This window comes from Terrapene carolina, unplaced genomic scaffold (assembly GCF_002925995.2).
Source record: "Terrapene carolina triunguis isolate 2854851 unplaced genomic scaffold, T_m_triunguis-2.0 Scaffold189, whole genome shotgun sequence".
Classification (NCBI taxonomy): domain Eukaryota; kingdom Metazoa; phylum Chordata; order Testudines; family Emydidae; genus Terrapene; species Terrapene triunguis.
Genome location: NW_020664540.1, coordinates 1,737,751 through 1,758,147, shown reverse-complemented (window position 1 = coordinate 1,758,147; position 20,397 = coordinate 1,737,751). Strand labels below are relative to the sequence as shown.

Sequence of the window (20,397 nt, the reverse complement as noted above, 5' to 3'; positions counted from 1 at the left end):
AAGAGACAAGAGAATGGTGTACGTTGCACCTGCTTATTCCAGTCTTAATTTTAAGCATATATCCTTAAGACTTTAAGAAATAAAATGACTACTATCCAACAGCAATGTAGTAATTTTTGTATTATGCATTGTGGCCATCTTACTTAGAATAAAATCTCCTGTATGAACAGCTTATATGTGACCGCACATAGGGAGGGATGTGTGGGAACGCATTTTCTCTAATGATAATTACCACTCAACTCATCAGTAAGAGTTTCGGTGAATAAAGACTCTAAGTGTACTCAGTATTCCCACTGCAGAATAGCTTTTGATTATGTGAAATCAGCCAAACAAAAGGCACATTCAAATATTCTGTTGGGGGTTTTCAGTCACCTTGCTAGCACTTCTTAGTTTTCCAAAATATATAAACAATCAGCATTGTTTCTAGTTATACTATACCCACAAAAGGAATAGATTTTCATCACTGATAATGGAAAAGCTATTTCATATTGTAGCATAAATCAGTCTTCAGCACAACAAGCTAGCACAAAACCCAAATGACGAGTTAGGGTACGTCTACACTGCACTAAGCCTGGGCTCTGACTCAAGTTTGAGTCCAAGCCCCCATTCTGTCCACACACAAATCAGTCTGACTCAGGTCAGCAAGCACTCACGACCTGGCTCCTAGAACCTTGTTGGTGGGGGAAGGGAAGGGGTGTCTGAGCCTAAGTACTGCTGTGCCTCAAGTCCAAGCCCTGCCAGAGTGGACGTAGCACAAGCGACAGACCCAAGTCAGAAGGTCTGCGTACTGCAGTATGCACACATTAGCATGGCTGAGAAACCCAGGTCCAACAACTGTAAACCCAAGTTTACAATGCAGTTTGGACACTCAAGTGCGGGCTTAGAAACACCGAGTCCACAAGCCCAGATGCCACTGATCCAGGCTTAGTGTGCCGTACAGACATACCTTTAGAGCACTGTCAGTTCTCAGGTACTGTGGTTTGTTTACAATGATCCTAACTACAAAAGGCGATAGACAATTTTGCCTTTCTACTGCTATGTAATACAGGGTGACCTATAAGCAACCACGTGACATTTGTTCTACTTTGCACTGGGTAAGCGGACGCTACATTACAGTACACAGTAAGGTATAGCTCCAGAGCTACATAGATAAATCAGCTTTCCAGGATCTCAAACACTGGAATGTTCCAAGGATTCGAAGCCTAGAAAGGCTCAAGCATGGCTCCTTAGCAGTCTCAACATATACTGGCTAAATAATTCAAGTTGTACTGCGCAATGCAGCTCCTTCATCTGAACCGAGGAGTCAGCTGAGCATCATGCTCACTGGATTAGATAATTTGAGCATGGGAAGGGCATTACACAGCGCAGTATGAATTAGTTTCTCTCTCAGCAGACACTGGAAGCAGCTATGAATGCAGCTGTAACCCTTGCAAGCACAGACCATTTATTATGGGATTTTTGTTGGTTTGTTTGTCATTTTAAAGTATATGTTGCTTCTGGCAAACTGTTAGAAATTTTTCAGTGGCAGCTGAGGGAACTCCACACATAAGAAGCTGGCTGAATCAGGGCCTAACATGTGCTGAACTTTAAGTATATGCTAAAGTCCCTTGTCTTAAATGTGACCTAAGAATGTACTTAAAATTAGGCACAATCTTCCGTGCCTTAATGAACAGAAATGGACTTCAGAACGTGATCAACTAAGTCCCTTGCTGAATCAGGGCCCTAGCAAGGGGTGCTCTTGATTAAGAGAACTCTCTTTGTGGCTAAACTAGAGCATCTGGTAAGGACATCACAACTCATCCAAGGTGTTGTCTACACAGGAACTTTTGTTTTGTTTTGTTATAAGTTAAGGTGTGACTGTAAACCAGTGGTTCTCAACCTATACCTCTACCCCGATATAACGCTGTCCTCGGGAGCCAAAAAAATCTTACCACGTTATAGGTGAAACCGCGTTATATCGAACTTGCTTTGATCTGCCGGAGTGCGCAGCCCCGCCCCCCCGGAGCACTGCTTTACCGTGTTATATCCGAATTCGTGTTATATCGGGTCACGTTATATCGAGGTAGAGGTGTATTTACCATTGTGGGCCGGAAGTGTTGTTTAAGATCTATTATACACACACACACACACACACACACACACACACACACCTTTCCAGTGAAATGTCAGAGATTTGCTTTCGTCAGTTATGTTACTAGTTCTTCCCACACACTCTTGGAGCTGTTAGAATACGTTTGACAGAGGTTCAAAAGCTTTTTATATGTGGCACATGACAACTGCAGCAGCTGTCACAGAAACCTGTGGGAGAAAGTTGTTTTTCTTCTGCTAAGTCTTTCTCTGTAAATGTGAAGACTTTTTTGTAGTCTGAGAAAGACACCAGACTTGACACCAGAATGGAGATCACACAACAGAATGGGGATACCCCTAACATGTAGGCTCAAAGACAGAAACCATGCACCCACGCAAATACAGATCGATGTACAGAAGAGAAGATACCTTCAATTTTTAATGCTGATTGTGCATGTCCTATAGCTTCCCACGGTGACGGAATGTCTAGGAACACTGCATCTGCAACATTCGAGACCCCAAACCCGTTTTTACAGACATCCTGATTCTTCACTGTAACAAGGTGTTCTACTTTATGCTCCTGGAACTCCTCCTTCGCTTTCTCTGCCCTCTGTTGGTGGAACTCCACTGTGTACAGATGCCCTGTTGGAGCCACTGTCCTGATGATAGCATGAGAAAGGGAACCACTTCCAGTACCTAAACAAAAAAACAACAGCTTTGAAACACTTCTTGACATGAAGCTCTAAGTGACTGTGGAATTGTCTTCCCAAGGAATCAGCATAAGTAGGACCCTACCAAATTCAAGGCCATGAAAAACATGTCAATGACCATGAAATCTGGTCTTTTGTGTGCTTTTACCCTATACTATACAGATTTCACAGGGGATGGGGGGGGACACCAGTGTTTCCCAGATTGGGAGTCCTGACCCAAAAGGGAGTTGCAAGGGGGTCACAAGGTTATTTTAGGGGTGTTGTGGTATTGCCACCCTTACTTCTGTACTGCCTTCAGAGCTGGACGGCTAGAGAGTAGCGGTTGTTGGCTGGACACCCAGCTCTGAAGGCAGAGTCGCCGCCAACAGCAGCGCCGAAGTAAGGACGGCATAGTATGGTATTACCACCCTTACTTCTGTGCTGCTGCCTTCAGAGTTGGGTGGTCAGAGAGTGGCGGCTGCTGACTGAGGACCCAGCTCTGCAGGCAGCAGTGCAGAAGGAAGGGTGGCAATACCATATCATGCCATCCTTACTTCTGCGCTGCTGCTGGTGGTGGCTCTGCCTTCAGAGCTGGGCTCCTGGCCAGCAGCTGCGGCTCTCCAGCTTCCCAGCTCTGAAGGCAGCACCGCCACAGTAAGGGTAGCAATACTGCAACCTCCCTAAAATAACCTTGCGACACTCCCCCTCCCCAAAACTCCTTTTGGGGTCAGGACCCCTACAATTACAACACCATGAAATTTCAGATTTGTATAGCTGAAATAATGAAATTTATGATTTTTAAAATCTTATAACCATGAAATTGACCAAAGTGGATCATGAATTTGGCAGGCCCTATGCATAAACCCAAATTCTTAGAATATTTTAAAAACTAGAATGAATAAATCAATTAGTAAAATTTATAACAGCACACAGCCTTACGTTAGCAGGAAGACGGACTAGATGTTTAGATTCTATGAACACTGATCAAAACCCACATGGGACTTGAATATTTCCTTTTAACCTTTTCTTCATGAATTTCCCCCCTATCTTTCTAGTTTATTGTTCACAGAAGGCAATTTCCCCATGGGATCCCAAATCACTTGTTGAGCCAACAAGTAAGTTGAGAAAGAAAACTAGATTGTATGGAAAGCGCCTATCTATAACTGTGATAGGAGATATAGGAATAAATGGGTAAATAAAACAAACACTACAGGCACATGAATCACAGGTTCTCCAACCATTATCTAACACTTCTTTTTTGGAGAAAAAAAAAAAATCAAGAACAAATTTTTAAATCTCACTTAAGACTCGATTAAAACAAAAGGTGAAATTTTGCTGACAAGTATCAATATCTGAAAGCCCTATTTGTGTCCACACAAGCAAAGCCCTTCAGGACAAAAACGCTATCACTTACTGTTATTGCTCCTTAGTATTCAGTGCTACGTATACTCAAGGTGCTATAGGCCAAATCCCTGTGAGGTGATGAGCGCCCTCAATTCCCACTGAAGTCAATGAGAGTTAAGGGTCCTTGGCACCTTGCAGTATAGTGACCTACAAGACCCTGATTGAGCTCGGTACACAAGTACATGCCTGACTTTAAGCATGTGAATAATCTCAATGAAGTGAAATGGGACTACCCACATGCTTGGAGTCAGGTATGGGCTTGAGTACTATGCTGAACTGGGGTCTATATCAATAAACCATAGGATTTTGTGCCTTACTGATTTAGGGAAGGTTTTAAAAAATGACCCTCTGCCCTCTTAAATAAACAGATGAATGACTAATCAGCAATGCTTTAATAAAAACAACCCAAAACTACTAAACCTCCTCACACTAGACTACCCACCTAAATTTTAATTAAAAACAAAACCAAAAAAACCTACTACCTCAAACTTGTTTTTTCATTTTAATTTGACAAGAGCACAGTATTCCAAGTTGTACTTTGATTTGTAGTCCTATAATCAGAACACATTTATCCCGCAAAAATTAAAGAAAATTCATACCCAGCCCAGCCGCCTAATGGGAGTAATTTTTGACTGCCATGCAGCAAACCAGAGTTGAATGGTTGGTCCAGGGCTCTTGCTCCCTGGCCAGAGAGGGGTGGGAATATTGTGGTGGTATTGCACTCTCTTGACTGGTGCAGAAAGTGAGACATTAGGACTTTAAATGTAGAGCCCAGGGGCCAAATTCATCACTAGAGTAAGCAACTCCATTGCAGGTTCAAAGCTGCATCCCTGTTTACGCCAGCAAGGAATCTAGCCCCAGGTTTCTGCACTGCGACATAGAGCTCTACCAACAGGCTTAAGGAGCATCACTGCACAACCCTTGTCCCAATCCTGGTGGTTGTGATAAGGGGGTGAGGCAAGGAGAGACAAGGAATGGGTGATCCCTGGCATTCTGATACAGACCCAGGCCACTGCCAAGGGAATAATAATACTTAGCTCTTATAGAGCACTTTTCGTTAGTGGATCGCAAAGCACTTTACAAAAAGGTGGTATCATTATACCCATTTTACAGATGGCGAAACTGAGGCAAAGAGGAAATGATTTGCCTGAGGTCACCCTGCAGGTCAGCAGCAGAGCCAGGAATAGAACCCAGGTCTCCTGAATCCCAATTCAGTACTCTATCCATTAAGTCAGACTGCACCCCAAGGAAAGTGTCTGGTGCCTGAAGTTCTTCCCTGCAGACATTTATTCAAAGGAAAAATTAGCACATCCATGTCAACATTAAAAACACACCAGGCAAGAGCCAATAAACATGTGCACCTAAGAAACAGTACACAGGTATTTTATCTATGAGTTGTAGATGCACACACAAGCATTCCCACCTCTTAAAATGATTCTGATATGGTAAGCAGGATACTATTAGAACTCACTAACATATGTGCACAACAGTGTAATACTATCTTCTGATTGATTTTTAGGACAATAGCAGTGAGCTATTGATCATGAGATGCTAAAGTGACTGAAATCCTGTCCTAATGTCTCCTGCCAGAAGGCTAGATTGCATGACAGAACTTTTGCAGCCCCTGGGAATGTAATTATTTTACCTTCCAACTGGCTAATGTTGCACCTTCTCTGGATCTATCCCCAATTTATCTAAAGAAGCAAACAGAAGGACTGTCAGCACAGCTGTGACATAAGCAGAAAGGGAGGCAGCTTGTGTGTATCTCATTTCCTTCTTCATATTCTTTTACATTTTTAATGATTTTCCTTTTAAATCTGCTCTTAAAACACCACAGAAGATGTTTTTCTCCTTTCTCGAATCCCCCACAAATGCTTCAAGCCAAGACCAGAAAAAAACAGGATGTTAGATGTCGAATTTAAAGGGAGGCATTTGCAGATGCATATTCTGAATAGGGCAATTCCTTAAGTGAAGTTACCAGGAATCACTCTGTCATCACTTGAGTACTATGAGCATAAGAAGAAGAATACATGTAACCATAATTCTATTATACTAATGTCATCAACGCTCTCATTTCTAAAGATGCTCACAGGCAGCCCTTTCTGCCAACATTCTCGGTTTCCCATTGTTATGAGAACAAAGTGTTTATGAGTCACAAAACCTTGTAGAAATTAGCTTTCCTAAAGGGACTCTACATTATGGACCCAATCCTGTGAAGTGCTGAGTTCCTGCCCCGCTCTGGCACTCAACACCACACAGAATAGGGCCCTTCACAGATTAGCATTTCCCCCCCCTGCATTCACAGCAGTTCACTGCATTCAGCATCATTCCACAGGGTAATCAAACACAGCCACTGCTACCCAATCTGCAATATCTTCAGAATGCAGGGCGTTAATTGTACGTTTCTCTGGTGTAGTGCGAGAGAGGTTTTACTTCTCAAAAGGTTATTTCCTCCTCAGCTACTGATCTGTAACAGTAACATTCCTTGATAGTTTCCTCCTCTCTCCTCAATTTGTTCTTCAATTTCTTCCTGAGTCCCTCTAATCAGCAACTGAAGAGTAGAACTCAGCAAAATGCTGCCTACAATGGTTCCAACAGCAGCACTCCAAAGTGGGCTTTTGCTAGGAGCAGGAAACTGGATCTAATCAGCTCAGGCTGCTGTCCCTGGGATACAGGACCATTTAAGCAAGCAGCAAAATGCAGGGGGGCACTGGATTTCTGCGATCTATTGCACAAATTGTGCTACGATACTATCGCATTGCAATAATGTCTCCAAAATAATATTCCCCCCTTCCCCCAAAATACCCCCTCAACACCAGGAATATTTAAAATCAGAAGAGCTAAATTCAGCACTTGACTTCAATAGGATTTCATTCCCAAACAGTAGCAACTAATTTGTCCCAGAAGTGTGTTCGCTGGGTATGTGCTGAAAGCAGAACAATTTCTGGGACAAATACAGTTTGTAAGTTTTACATCAAATTATTTGAGTTTTTGATAGGTTGTATTATAAATGATCTTAAAAATTAAGTTTGCTCTCTAGAAGAGAACAATGCCCATTTGACTAGAGCACATTACCATGTATGTATCAGGAATACAAAGACAGCAAAATCTAGGTTACTTTACCCTCATTAAAAAGCTGTTCTTAATTGTAGCTGCTGCTTTAGAAATCAGGTATGCATACAAATACCATCTGTGAATCCCACTCAAGCCGCTGCAGGTCCAGGCTAAGCCTATGGTCATTATTAATGAGCTTTGCAAACCTGATGTTTCTCTCTATTGACTAAATATTTTATGATTTAAAAGTTCAGCCACAGAGTTACATTACTGCAGTGTGTGCACATAATGGCATCAGGCAGATTCCTGTTACAGATCTCTCTCACTGTGGGCGAAATTCATAACCCCAGCTACAGACATGGTATGAGGGGGACCAACCTAAGGATCAAGGAACCAGAGGCAGGGATTAAGCTCCTGTGCCCAAACCTCACGGGCTTTCTGGCTAGTGACTCTGCAGACCAATGGGCTGTGCTCCACCAGCTCACTCACAATCCCTTCTTCTCCTCTGATGAGCCTCAAGCTCTGGGGAACTAGGTTTGTGCTACTCCCAGCCTCCCCTGCTGCAGGCACTGCAATGGTTCAGCCTTCCATGGCTAGAAGGATTTGTGCCAAAAAATACCATGCAGTATTTCTGCATCTTTCAACTGCTCCCCTCACTGTGGAGGAAACGCAGCAAATTAGCTTGGTTTTCACCTTGCAAGGGATATTTAAATGTGACAATCTGGAAACCCACCAACTCTTGTATGTAGGAAACCAGATTTTGAGTTGCATTAAGCTTTCGTTGCCACAGACCATGTGCACAGGCAGGGGTGCTGGAACAATTTGTATAGTGGGAGTGCTGAGAGCCATTGAACCAAATTGTAAACCCTACATATAATGGAAACCACTTCAAGCCAGGGGGAGCAATTCTAGTTCCAGCAGCACCTATGTGCACAGGATCTTCCCCAGAGTCTCTAATCATCGGATTCTGCTTTTTTTTAAATAAACAAAAAATTTAATTTTTAAAAATATAGATGTGTGTGGCTGTACAGATGTGAGTGTATCTGACTGATAGTCTACGCTGCCATCCCAGTAATTCAGGGGTTAAGGTTAGAGAAGCTCACAAACCCACAGGCAATCTCAGATTGCTCCAAGGTAAGAAAAGTTAAAAATATAAAAAGCATTATCAAATACCATGTCAGTATAATATCAATCAAGCTATCAGTAGAATTGTGGTGTTGACTGCAAGATTTGGTCACATGTATCATACTTTTGGGCGCAGTAAATACAATAAAATAATGAAAGTGCAGTCACATTTGTCTGTCAACTCTCAAAGCTACCAAATAATAATAAGGTAGTGGCAGGCCATCAGTCAGCAGTGGGAACTGATGGAGCCTCACAGGGCAGGAAAGAAATAGTCTCTAGGCAGTACTAATGCCTCTCCAGATTAATGTTTGCCAAGAGGCAGGAAAACAAGAATAAGCACAATAAATGCAGGGAACAGGAGAATTATTATTCATTATTTTCAACACCCAAAGGCATGCTATGGACTTCACAGAAATAATTCAAGCCACAGTTCCTGTCCTAAAAAGCTTACTGTCCAAAGTCAGGCATGACACATGCAGTGGGGATAATACAAAATAAAAAGAGAGGGAAGGAGAGAGAGGTTACAATAATACAGTCTCAGGGTTACTTCAGTAAGGTAAACACGCATCTCAGAGGGTTCCTTCAGAGAAGAATAGCTCTCTCCCACACTCTCTCTTCTCTCATGGAGGACACAACTGATGTGGGTTTTTAGGAAGATGAATGAGGAGAGGGTTATTGCTTGGTGAACAGGTTTAGAAAATGCACTCCCATGCATAAGGTCATACGTATGGCCCTACCAAATTCACAGTCCATTTTGGTCAATTTCACAGTCATAGGATTTCAAAAATTTGAAATGTCATGATTTCAGCAATTTAAATCTGAAATTTCACAGTGTTGTAATTGTAGGGGTCCTGACCCAAAAAGGAGGGGTTTTTTTAGGGGGGGGGATCACAAGGTTATGGGGGAGGAGGGGGTGCAGTACTGCTACCCTTACTTCTGCGCTGCTGCTGGCAGTGGCAGAGCTGGGCAGCTAGAGAGCAGCGGCTGCTGGCCGGGAGCCCAGCTCTGAAGGCAGAGCCACTGTCAGCAGCAGCACAGAAGTAAGGATGGCATGGTGTGGTATTGCCACTCTTACTTCTACTCTGCTGCCTTCAGAGCTGGACCCTTGGTCAGCGGCCACCACTCTCTGGCCACCCAGCTCTGAAGGCAGTGCAGAAGTAAGGGCCAACCCCCCTGCAACTCCCTTTTGGGTCAGAACCCCCAATTTGAGAAACGCTGGTCTCCCCCGTGAAATTTATATAGTATAGGGTAAAAGCACAAAAGAGACCAGATTTCATGGCAGGAGACCAGATTTCATGGTCCGTGACTCATTTTTCACAGCTGTGAATTTGGTAGGGCCCTAGTCATACGGGAAGGAAGTGGGAGAAAGTGGTGAAGAAGGTATCAAGGCTGGCGTCACGAGCAGACAGGATGGGGAACATGAAGACTGAGGTTTCCCTTTTAGAGAAGAGAAAGTCAGATTCTCACAGGAAGTCATCTTCTGCCAAAATGGCGATGTTTGGGCAGTTCTTAAGCTATACAGCAATATCCCTCTTGGGCTACAGTACTGTCAGCAGGGGTAGCTTCATTAACTACAGTTGCCAAACACTCTGGAGATCAAGGGCCTTTCCTAAAACTCACTACTGTCAATGCAAAGACTCCCTTGACTTCAATGGGCTTTGGCTAGACCTACTTGTACATCAGCAGAGTGCCACATTCTCTCATGTGTTGACAGATGAGGCCAGGCTTATACTGCAGACGTTTTTAAACAGAGATCAGCTTCTCACTTTCTTTTCAGATTCCTTTTGCTCATGCAGTAGCCAAAGGGTATATCTGGCAGAAGTTATAAGCTTAGGCTTAGCGTTAATACGTTCCCAAGTTGAACGAATCGTTACAGGGCTTTGGGTCATGCTTTATATTAGGAGTGCATATATAAACTTTATATATGATTAACAGATGTTATAATCATGTTATAGACATGCTAGTATGTGTTATAAGTGTTTATAAGCACATTAGTAGAAGGGGTTATTGAAAGTTTAAGCAGCCAATTGACCCGCTGGATTCTGAAACCACAAATTAATCTGGTATTAACCCTTTAATAAACTCTATATAAATGTATCCTTAATATAAAGGGTGACCAGAATGAATTTAAACATTTCCATAACTGATTTACAGCACCTCTAGAACAGGCTCGGGAATAGCTTGGTGTTATTCTTAGGATCTCCACAGTCAGCCAAACAAGAAGCCGTACTACTCTCAATATTGAGGAATCCAAAAATCTATTTTCATATGACACCGAAGGAAGATTTAGCAATTCTGAATACAGGATTTAGCCATAAATATTCCAGTGAGTGTTTGGCTCAAGTGGGTTTGAGTTTGTCCTAGGATTGCTGATTGTTACATTATCATTGGTAGAGCTGGCCGGAACATTTTCAACTAAATGGCATTTCATCGAAGCTAAGATGTTTCAGAGATGTATCTGTTTCGAGGAAGTTTTCTGAGGTCCAAGACTGATTTCTGACCAGAGAGAGAGAGACCTTTATTGAAAAGCTCAGGTTTTCCATCAGAAAACAGCTGTTTTGACACAATTCCATTTTGCAAAAACATTCAAAAGGTTTTAGTTTCATTCCAATGTGAAACAAAAATAAAATTTGGGATCTTCAAAAGCTGCTGCAAAACCAAATTGTTCTTGGGGCAGCTCTGGTCACTGAATAGAAAATAGCCGTGTCTGGGATGCTGATGTCAAGAGTAGTTTTGGAGACAGTGACATGAAAGAAGATTCAGTTCTATCCCTTAATCTAGACAGAGCCTACAACATGCAGCAATTGCCAAGTGTAGAGATTGATTGAGATTAAAGCTACCTGACAGAGATGGAAGTCTGAGAGCAACAGGCCACTTTCAACAGACAGGTATTTTAACCCTCTCAGGGCTATCTTGAATCTCTTTCTTCTCCGCAAAGCTCAGGCTGTGTATCCTGTATCTGACTTTTTGCAGGTTTTCTCATTGTGAAGTTGCCCAATTCTGGGAGCAGTACTCTAAAAAGTACAGTACAACCTCAGAGTTACAAACTGACCAGTCAAACACACATCTCATTTGGAACCGGAAGTATGCAATCGGGTAGCAGCAGACAAAAACAAGAGAAAGAAAAGTAAATACACTACAGTACTGTGTTAAATATAAACTACTAAAAATAAAGGGAAAGCAGCATTTTTCTTCTGCATAGTAAAGTTTCAAAGCTGTATTAAGTCAATATTCAGTTGTAAACTTTTGAAAGAACAACCACAATGTTTTGTTCAGAGTTACGAACAACCTCCATTCCTAAGGTGTCTGTAACTCTGAGGTTCTACTGTAACCTTAGCTCTAAAAGATAGCGCTGGCTATAGTTAAAACAACATTATTTTTAAAAATATAGATAGCAGCAGGAGATGGGGAAGAGGAAAGGTTCACCCACTAAATATCACAGATGAGACATTAGCCAGATTCCTAGATTCTTCAAAACCGGGGAAGAGTGCATTTGTATCATTTTAATAGTCGGGCATATATCTGAAGACACTGGCAGCAAGCCATTCTTTAAAAATAAAGTAGGTAGAAAAATAAGCTGTAGTAATACTTTTATATCACATATGACTGCATTTTTAAATATCTAAACCCATTTCCAGAACTCAATGGTACAAAATTCAAGATTCTAGTCATCTTATTTTTTTCCCTAAAAGGATTTTTATTTTCTTTTACTTAAATTGCTAGAGATATAGTATTATGCAGAATTTACTCCATTTCATTTCAGACCAAAAGCATTACATCTTTCCCTCCTTATTTCAGTCTTATGGGTATGACAGAAGAAATGAGGAAATTCAACACCAGCTGTTAATATAAACATTAAGCTAAATTCTACTCTGTTTCACTGATGTAAATGCAGAGCAATTTGCTGCAGTCTGTGAAGTTACTCTTAATTTACAGCAATGAAACAGAGCAAAATTTGACCCATTCATTGCTATTATGCCAGCAGTATAAAATAAAGTAAAATAAAAGCCCAATGCTAGTTAATGCTCTGGATGGATATAATACCAGCATCAGTAGGAAGCAGGCTCAGAATGTCATTCATTGCTAGACTAGATTTCCTGGCTTGTTTCTGTTAATCACTGCAGGCTTGTTCCCGGTTAGGCCACACAAGGTTAATCTAGAACTAATTATTTAGGATTGCTGGAATATAGTCTGATTTAGGATCACACCAAAGCATGTTACATCATACCAGCCTTGGCCCTACTTGTCAACGCTTGTAACATTTTTATTCAAATTGTCATTTCTGGTCACTTGCATTGTGCTTCTACATAAATTCATTTATTTCAAGGAGTAACCAGATGAAGCCGGAGCAAATGCTTTTTCTTTTATTAAAAGTCAACACTTCAAGCACTACAAGCCACAGGTACAGTAGTTAGTTGTTATTAGAAAGGTCAAAATGTAATACTTTGTCTATAATAATATAGCCACTAAAACAGATCAGTGGAGAACTTGCCACAAACTATCCTTGTTTTACTTAATGGAATGATCTTTGAGTGAAACATTTCTGGTGTACCAGAGCTAAGTGAATTCATTTATTAGATGTACAGAAATACTTAAAAGTGCCCCTCTCTTTTTTTTCTAGGCAGCTTTGACATTTCTTAAAATTCTGAGTGATAGGCATGTGTAGAACCCATGGATCTTGAAAAGTGTGTTGTGGGGGGTATTGATCATCATAGCAGTGGATATCTCTCTGCAGGTTTTGCATCTGTTGTTTTGGCAAGGTCTGGTGCTGCTTTGAGTTAGTGGGTCAGGAGCTTGCTTCTGATGATGAGCTTGGTGAGCTTGGGGGGAGGGAGGGGATTGTCTGAAGGCCAGAAAAGGGGGTTTGGGAAAGATTTATTTCAGGCGGTGGTCCTCATAGAGTACAAGAGCATAAGTATGGGTATATGAATATGGGTTGTAATTGTTTAATAATAGCCTGTATGGGTTCTGATGTGGTGGTGGTGTTAATAGGGATGTACAGTCAGAGATTCTTCCCCCCTGTATTGAACCAAGTTCTCTCAGGATATTTGGGTGGCCTATTCCATTATACGATCTACTACTTTGGTGGAGTGTCCTTGTTAGATGAAGGCGGTTTTAAGTGTGTTAAAGATGTGTATCCCGAACTTTCTCCTCTGAGAATATTCTGTGGTATCTGAGTAGAGAACAGATTTCTTGGTGTGTTTGGGATGGTTACTGGATCTGTGAAGATAGGTGTGGTGATCCGTGAGTTTCTTGCATAGTTGTCTGTAGCATTGTTGAAGCTGACTGTGGTGTTCAGGAAAGTGATGCTGGTGTGGGAATGTTCTAGAGAAAGTTTGATGGATGGGTGGGGTTGTTGAAGCTGTAGTGGAAACCAGTGAGGAATGCAGGTCATCTGTCCAGAGGATGAAAATATCATTGATGTACTTCAGGTATATAATTGATTTCATAGTGCATTTGTCCAGAAATTCTTCCTCAAGGTGGCCCAGGAATAGGTTGGCATATTGGGAAGCCATCTTAGTACTCATAGCTGTTCCCATGGTTTGGATAAAGTGTAAAATTGTTATGGGTGAGGATGAAACAGATGCAGTGATGCAGTTATTGTGAGGGATGTTGGTGTATAGGGAGGTGACATCCATGGTGGCAAGGATGGTGTTCTGAGGGAGGTTTGTTAATGTTGAGGAGTTTGTGGAGGAAGTCAGTTGTGTCCTAGAGGAAGCTGGCCCCTTGGGTGATGAGTGGCATGAGGATGCTTTCTGAGAGTCCCGATATTCATTCAGTAAGAGTGCCATGGCCAGACATGATGGGTCCCTTGTTTGTGTATCTGAGAAAGCATGTAGAAGGTTCTTGGTGTGGGATTATGTGTGATGAGGTTGTAGAGTTTCTCCTGGAGTTGTCTGGGGAAAGATTTCATGATATCCTTAAATTTCTGGGTGAACTGTGGTGTGGAATCTTCGAATTCTTCATAATAGGTGGAGTCAGAGTTGTTGGTTGGCCTCATTGATGTAGTCATCATGGTTGAGAACTACAATGACCCTCTTTGTCTGCTGATTTGAGTTGTGACCCACTAACCCCAGTTTTTTGTTAACGGCCCACATCATCTTGAATAGTTTTTTAGAATGTGTGTTAACTACTTACTAAACAATCTGTTCCACCTTGTATTTAGCTGTGACATTGAGAATACCTTTCCCTGATCTGAGGGCTCAGAGACAAACTTTCCAGCTAAACATTCACCAACAGAAGTTGGTCCAGTAAGAGAGATAAATTTTTTATTAAAGCTAATGTTAAAAAAATTATATAATACATAGTTTGGGGAAAGAGTGTCTGTACATCTGGGTATAGTGCTTAGATTATCCACAAATACAAAGTTAGTTTTTAAAAGTCATATGATACATAGAGTGCATAATCAGCAATAACCCAAATTTAGGTGAATAGATTTAACAATACAGTTTAGATATTAGAAGCCGAATACTCGGGTACATCACTCATGAAAAGTTGTACAGAGATTTGGTTGTGGAAAGCAAAATATATCAACGTGGCGCCCGCCAGGGCATCTAAGTGCGCCCACGTACTGGCTGGCGGACGAGCATCTGCCGAAATGCCGCCGACAAGCAGCGTCATCACCGCCAAAATGCAGCCGATTTTCGGTGGCATTTCGGCGGCGACGCCTCTGGATGCCGCTGCTTGTCGGCGGCATTTTGGCAGCGACGCCTATTGACGTTGCTGCTTGTCGGCGGCATTTCGGTGGATGCTCGTTCGCCGCCGCGGTCCTCCGTGGCTCGTCGTCTGGCGCCTGCCAGACGAAAAAGGTTGGGGACCACTGATTTAGAAAATACAATCCATGAGGAAAGTATTTGTTACTTTCCTGACTGTGCTTCTCATCGGCACTCTAGCTCATCCCTCCTGGTATTGTCGATGTCCAGGGACCAGCTGATGGCGTCAGACAGCATGAGTTGCTGCATCAGCAGAGCGCAGCGTTGACCGATTACGCATTCTCTCAGCACTTGCTCGTTACTGGGGTTCCATGAGCCTAAGGCTCTGACGATCAGTGTCTGGACCTGGTAACCCTTAGCTCTGAAGGTTTTCGGCCAGAGGGGCGTATTTCTCTACCTTCTGAGCTCAGGCATCATGGAACACCAGGGTCCTGTTCTCGAAGGGCACTGTGATATCCACCATGATGATCTTCTTCCGGTCCTTGCTGCTGCTGCTGCTGATGTCCGGTCGCAGTTGGCTGTCAGTTCCGGGGATGGTGGAGTTTACGGCAACCGAGATGTTGGTACGCTTGCCCTTCCTTGAAGAAGATTATAGGTTCACCCTGGATCTGAAAAGACGTTGCCTGGACCAAATCTCTTCTACTGCCATCGATATGCAGGGATGCACACGTCCAGTTGGCAGCCTTGCTGGTCATGTCAAGCATTTGTTGGAGACTCTCGGGGTTGTTTGCAATCAGGACCAGATCGTCTGCGTAGGCCAGGATAGTCACTCTGTTGTCGTATAGATCGAAACCACCTAGACTGCTGGAGATCGCTCGAATGAGCAGCTCCATGGCTAAGTTGAAAACGATGGGGCTCAGGGGGCAGCCTTGCTTCACACTGCTACGGATAGGAATTTTGGGTGTCTCTCCTTCTGTGCAGCAGATGGTGGTGGTGCAAACTTCATGCAGTTCCCGGACCAGTTGGAGAAAGTTTTCAGACATCCTGAACTCTCACAGCGTGGCAAAAATGTGCTGATGGGTCATCGATCCAAAAGCATTAGCCAGGTTGAGCCATGCTATGGCACATTGTCTCTGTGCCCTGGCCGTGTGGATGCCTCACTCACCTTCTCTCTCTAATATCCTGGGACCAACACAGCTACAACAACTCTGCAATTCCAGCCCTAAGACTATCATTGTACAAACTAGAATCTGGACTTGTGGGGTTCAGAGTTTCTGCAGTATCAAGGACTTGCACAATAGTGCCTTATGCATCTGGAAATACCAGTTTCCAGCATTCAGGGGTTAAATACACACACACACGCACATTCCTGACCCACAAATTTGAAACAGAATGACAGATGAAATTTTAGCTGCGTGTGAAAAATAGCCATGCCTAAAAGGCTGCCAAATATTATGCAAGACTGGGAATGGGAAACGTTAACCAAAAATACGGCACAACAACATTGTGCACTCCTTTTATGCATCTGCTCTTGAGAGTCAAGGGACAAGCAGGTTTACAAAATGATTCAATGGAGGCAGACAGAATAAATGCCTCAAAAAGAAAGGCAGCTATATACATTAATAAAAAATATATATTTCCCCTACAGTACAGGAAAGTAATCAAATGGCAGGAAATTGTTAATAATGCTGCCTGCAGTAATAAAAATATTAAAGATAATTATAAAATATATTTAACCAGTATGATAATGAACATTCAGTATAAAATATAACAACTCCCCTTTTGCATCGCAAGCAACAGCCTAGCATTTATAATGTTTAAACCACACTTTATAAGCAAAACAAAACACACCAATAACCCATTCAGAGGGTTAAAATCATCTGCATGAAAAGCAGTGGGACATAGGGCACAGATCACCATTGGCATCAAACTACCCATTGTACATTCCATTGCAGCTGACCTTTGTGTGCCGTTTCAGTACTGCATATAGCACATACATAGTGTAAGAAGGGTCAAATATGTGGATTATGTAGCCTGGTGAATGCTCCCATTTTATCCCACATATTACCAGTTTAACCCATACCATTTTGTTCTCTTTTTCAACCTGTGTAAGTTCTACCAATGCTCAAGTTATTTTAGAAGAATGTAGAGTTTATATCTGAGGTTTGTCGGACAAGCTGTTCTGTAGACATCTTCCAAAAGAAGAAAAAAGTTTCAACTCCCCTCCAACACACCTAATACTATTTAAAAAAAACTGAACTATTTCATCGGAAACTGGCACATTCCCAAAGACCAACTCATAATTTTAAGAGGAACCCCCCCAAAAAACCCCACTAATTCACCCTCCCCCCGCCAAAAAAAGGGGGAAAAAAGGTATAAAATTTTTTATTTTAACTCACTAACCTTGTTATACACATTTCTGCACATGGTGCCCGCCGTACTGAGCCAATGTCACATAAGTGTCTTTTCAGTACAGAAAAACAGAGTATTTGCTAACATTCATAAATGAAGTAGAATTATTCAAGCTGTAGGCCAGGAAGATTCTAGCAGCAACAGAACAAAATATATATATTTTTAAAGCTTAAAACAAAGTCTGTTGCTAGTTAAAGTGTTGTTGAGAACTGCTGTGTTAACTAAGGGGTCCAAGGCCCCCTGGGGGGCCGCAAGCAGGTTTCAGGGGGTCCACCAAACAGGGCTGGCATTAGATTCACTGGGGCTCAGGGCAAAAAGCCAAAGTCCAGCCACCCCAAGCCACGCCATCCAGGCCTGAAGGTGAAGCCTGAGCAGCTTAGCTTCGTGGGGTACCCTGTGGTGTGGGGCCCCAGGCAATTGCCCTGCTTGCTACCCCCTACTGCCGGCCCTGCCTTTTATATGCAGAAAAACAGCTGTTGTGGCACAGGTGGGCTGTGGAGTTTTTAATAGCATGTGGGGGGGGGGGGTGCTCAGAAAGAAAAATGTTGAGAATCCCTGAGTTAATATACTAAAATCCCTTATTAAAAACTATTACCTGATTCACACACTATGGATCCTGGCTTCAATTCCAGCATCATGGTGATTAAAGAGATGTCAGTTGAATAAAGAATTTGTGTTCTGTGAGGAAGATTCATAGTCCACAATTCCGGGGTTGGATGAAGAATAAACACCCAGCCTCCTTTACTGCAGGTCACCTTTGAGCCGTACCTTTTGCCTATGAGATCAGTGGAATGTCTAATGACCCCATACTTAGTCTGAGTTTTACTGCCATGTTGGACTTTCACAGGAAACATCGATTCATGGCCCAAGAACACGATAGCTGTGTCTCCATCTTTTATTGTATCTCCGTATTCAACAAAACTCATTGTGATAATCTTCTAGTTGGCTGGATATTTTCACCTAAAGGAGAAGAAACATACAAGAGAGTTTTATACCTTTAGACCAGGATGGAGTTTTATATGGAATTATGAATGATAAAAGCAAGAATATGTCATATTCTATATCTAAAGCTTGAAGAAACTATACACAAGATGGCTACTAAACTTAATGTAGTTTAAGAAACATTTAGAAGTGTAACAAAAGACACTGGACCAAATCCTTGTCCCACGAAAAGCTTTCATTGACTTCAACGTGACCAACATTTGTCCCATTGTACACTGAGCTTCATTTATAATTTTAAACAAGTTTAAGCAAACAAATTCTTTCTTCAGCTTTCAACAATTCTTTCCACATTGTTACAGAGCTAGCTACCAGGAGATATGAACTGTAGCTGTCTATTAAACCCTACTGCACAAGTTCTCAAGCACGCCTGTTAGGTAGTGACTTCTGTTCTCTCTCTCTCTGGTGATTTATGACTTAAGACAACAAACATCCTATCCAGAGCAAGAGTCACCCCTAGAACCGGGCAAGCTTAACTGCCATCCATGGTGTCAAAAGCTAGCGGAAAAATTTCTACTCAATTGGTTTCAAATTCTGGTTCACTAAGGCTTCAACATAACCAAAGGTTGACCCATGTTTGAGTTAAAAAAAAAAAAGAGACTAAATGGAGTGAGGGATTCCCCTGGCATGAAGATTTCAGGTCAGGTCATCCAAGAGCCTTAATGTGATCCCTTTAAACAATTAAACATTTACAAATATGCATCTTTAAACAGTCTTCCATGAACTTAAAAGCCAGAGCAGAAGAGTAAAGCTTTGTGGGGCTTTCAGATACCAAATATCAATTAATTGTGGATTTTAGCTGATGTGGTAACTTGGATATACTTTTTACCCAAGATATTGGGTTATTTACTGTTGGGTTTTGGTTTCTACCTGCAACAATAGAAGTAGTTAACTCTCAAGTTGTTGTGCATATATTGAAGCTGCAGTTTTTCTCCCATTGTATTTATTGAGTGACTAGCTACTTAACTTTATAAAGCTAGAATAACCTGAGCTATGAAATGGAAAAAAATATTTTATATTCTTGTAAATCAAAAATCGTTCCAGCCCTCGAGAAGTTTTTTCCCCACACAGACTTTGCATCTCCAGCTGCAGACTGGGGAGAAGCAGTTGTTTACACATTACTGCAGGGTTAAATTTGTGCAATACAAAATAGAGTCCCCCTTATAAAGGCAGAAATCTGGTGCATTAATCAGGAGCAACAAAGAGAAGTAAGACATAACATTTATGGTGCCTTGCATAGTCCTTCATGTGGGTTTGAAACACAGCATTCTTTTACAAACACTCCTATAAAATATATGGGCCACGAGATCCAGTATTTGGCTATCAATTATAGCGTTGATTATAATCATCCTCCTTGGCCTGTATGCAAAGGAAATCTTTGACTCCTGAACAGAGCCCTAGAGGAAGAACTGCTCTATCTACTTACTTTTTATAAATACAATAACTCAGCTGCTAGGATCTAGAGGCAAATTAGCCAAATGCAGTTTTGAAAACCTAATGGTTGCTTTGAGGCCGCTTTAGAGTTAATTAACTCGATTATCTATTTACTAGGCTTAGAATTAGAAGCACAAATAAAAGAGGCAAGGAGGGAAGACAGGAAGATGCTCGAGGGATTAGAAAGCAGCAGCATTAACCTGTGAAGGGTCCAGCTAGTGACGACACCCCAGTGACATGCTTCTAGGCAGCTAGGGTCAAGCTAACAGTGGCCACACAAGGGGGGCGGGGGAGACACGTGGGTGGGGTGAGCAGGGGGATAGATGGCCCAGAGCTGGGTTCACAGTCTCCCCATCTCCCGGCTCCCCGATGGCCCAGTCTCCTTGCCTCCCGCAGGGTGTCCGCCCGCCCCTCTCCAGGTGCCAGAGTCTCCCAGCCTAAGCCAGTGGGTGCGTGTGGGTAACACCCACCTCCCCCAGCAGCAGCCACACCCGATGCCTTTACCTGCCTGGGTTTCCCGCTCCGGGTGGGGACATTAAGGGAGCCACCGGACCCGGCTG

At 42.4% G+C, this 20,397-nt stretch overlaps 1 protein-coding gene across 1 annotated transcript in view; it reads right to left on the bottom strand.

The window, feature by feature from the left end:
- The window catches only part of TRMT61A (tRNA methyltransferase 61A), a 29,328-nt gene extending 8,931 nt beyond the window's left edge, over positions 1 to 20,397 (bottom strand). The window contains exons 1-3 of the mRNA XM_024217180.2: positions 20,342 to 20,397; positions 18,000 to 18,364; positions 2,497 to 2,763 (exon numbers count right to left, since the gene is read on the bottom strand). Of these exons, the coding sequence (XP_024072948.1) occupies positions 2,497 to 2,763; positions 18,000 to 18,330 (598 nt within the window). The 5' untranslated portion in view covers positions 18,331 to 18,364; positions 20,342 to 20,397. The remainder of the gene's footprint in view (positions 1 to 2,496; positions 2,764 to 17,999; positions 18,365 to 20,341) is intronic.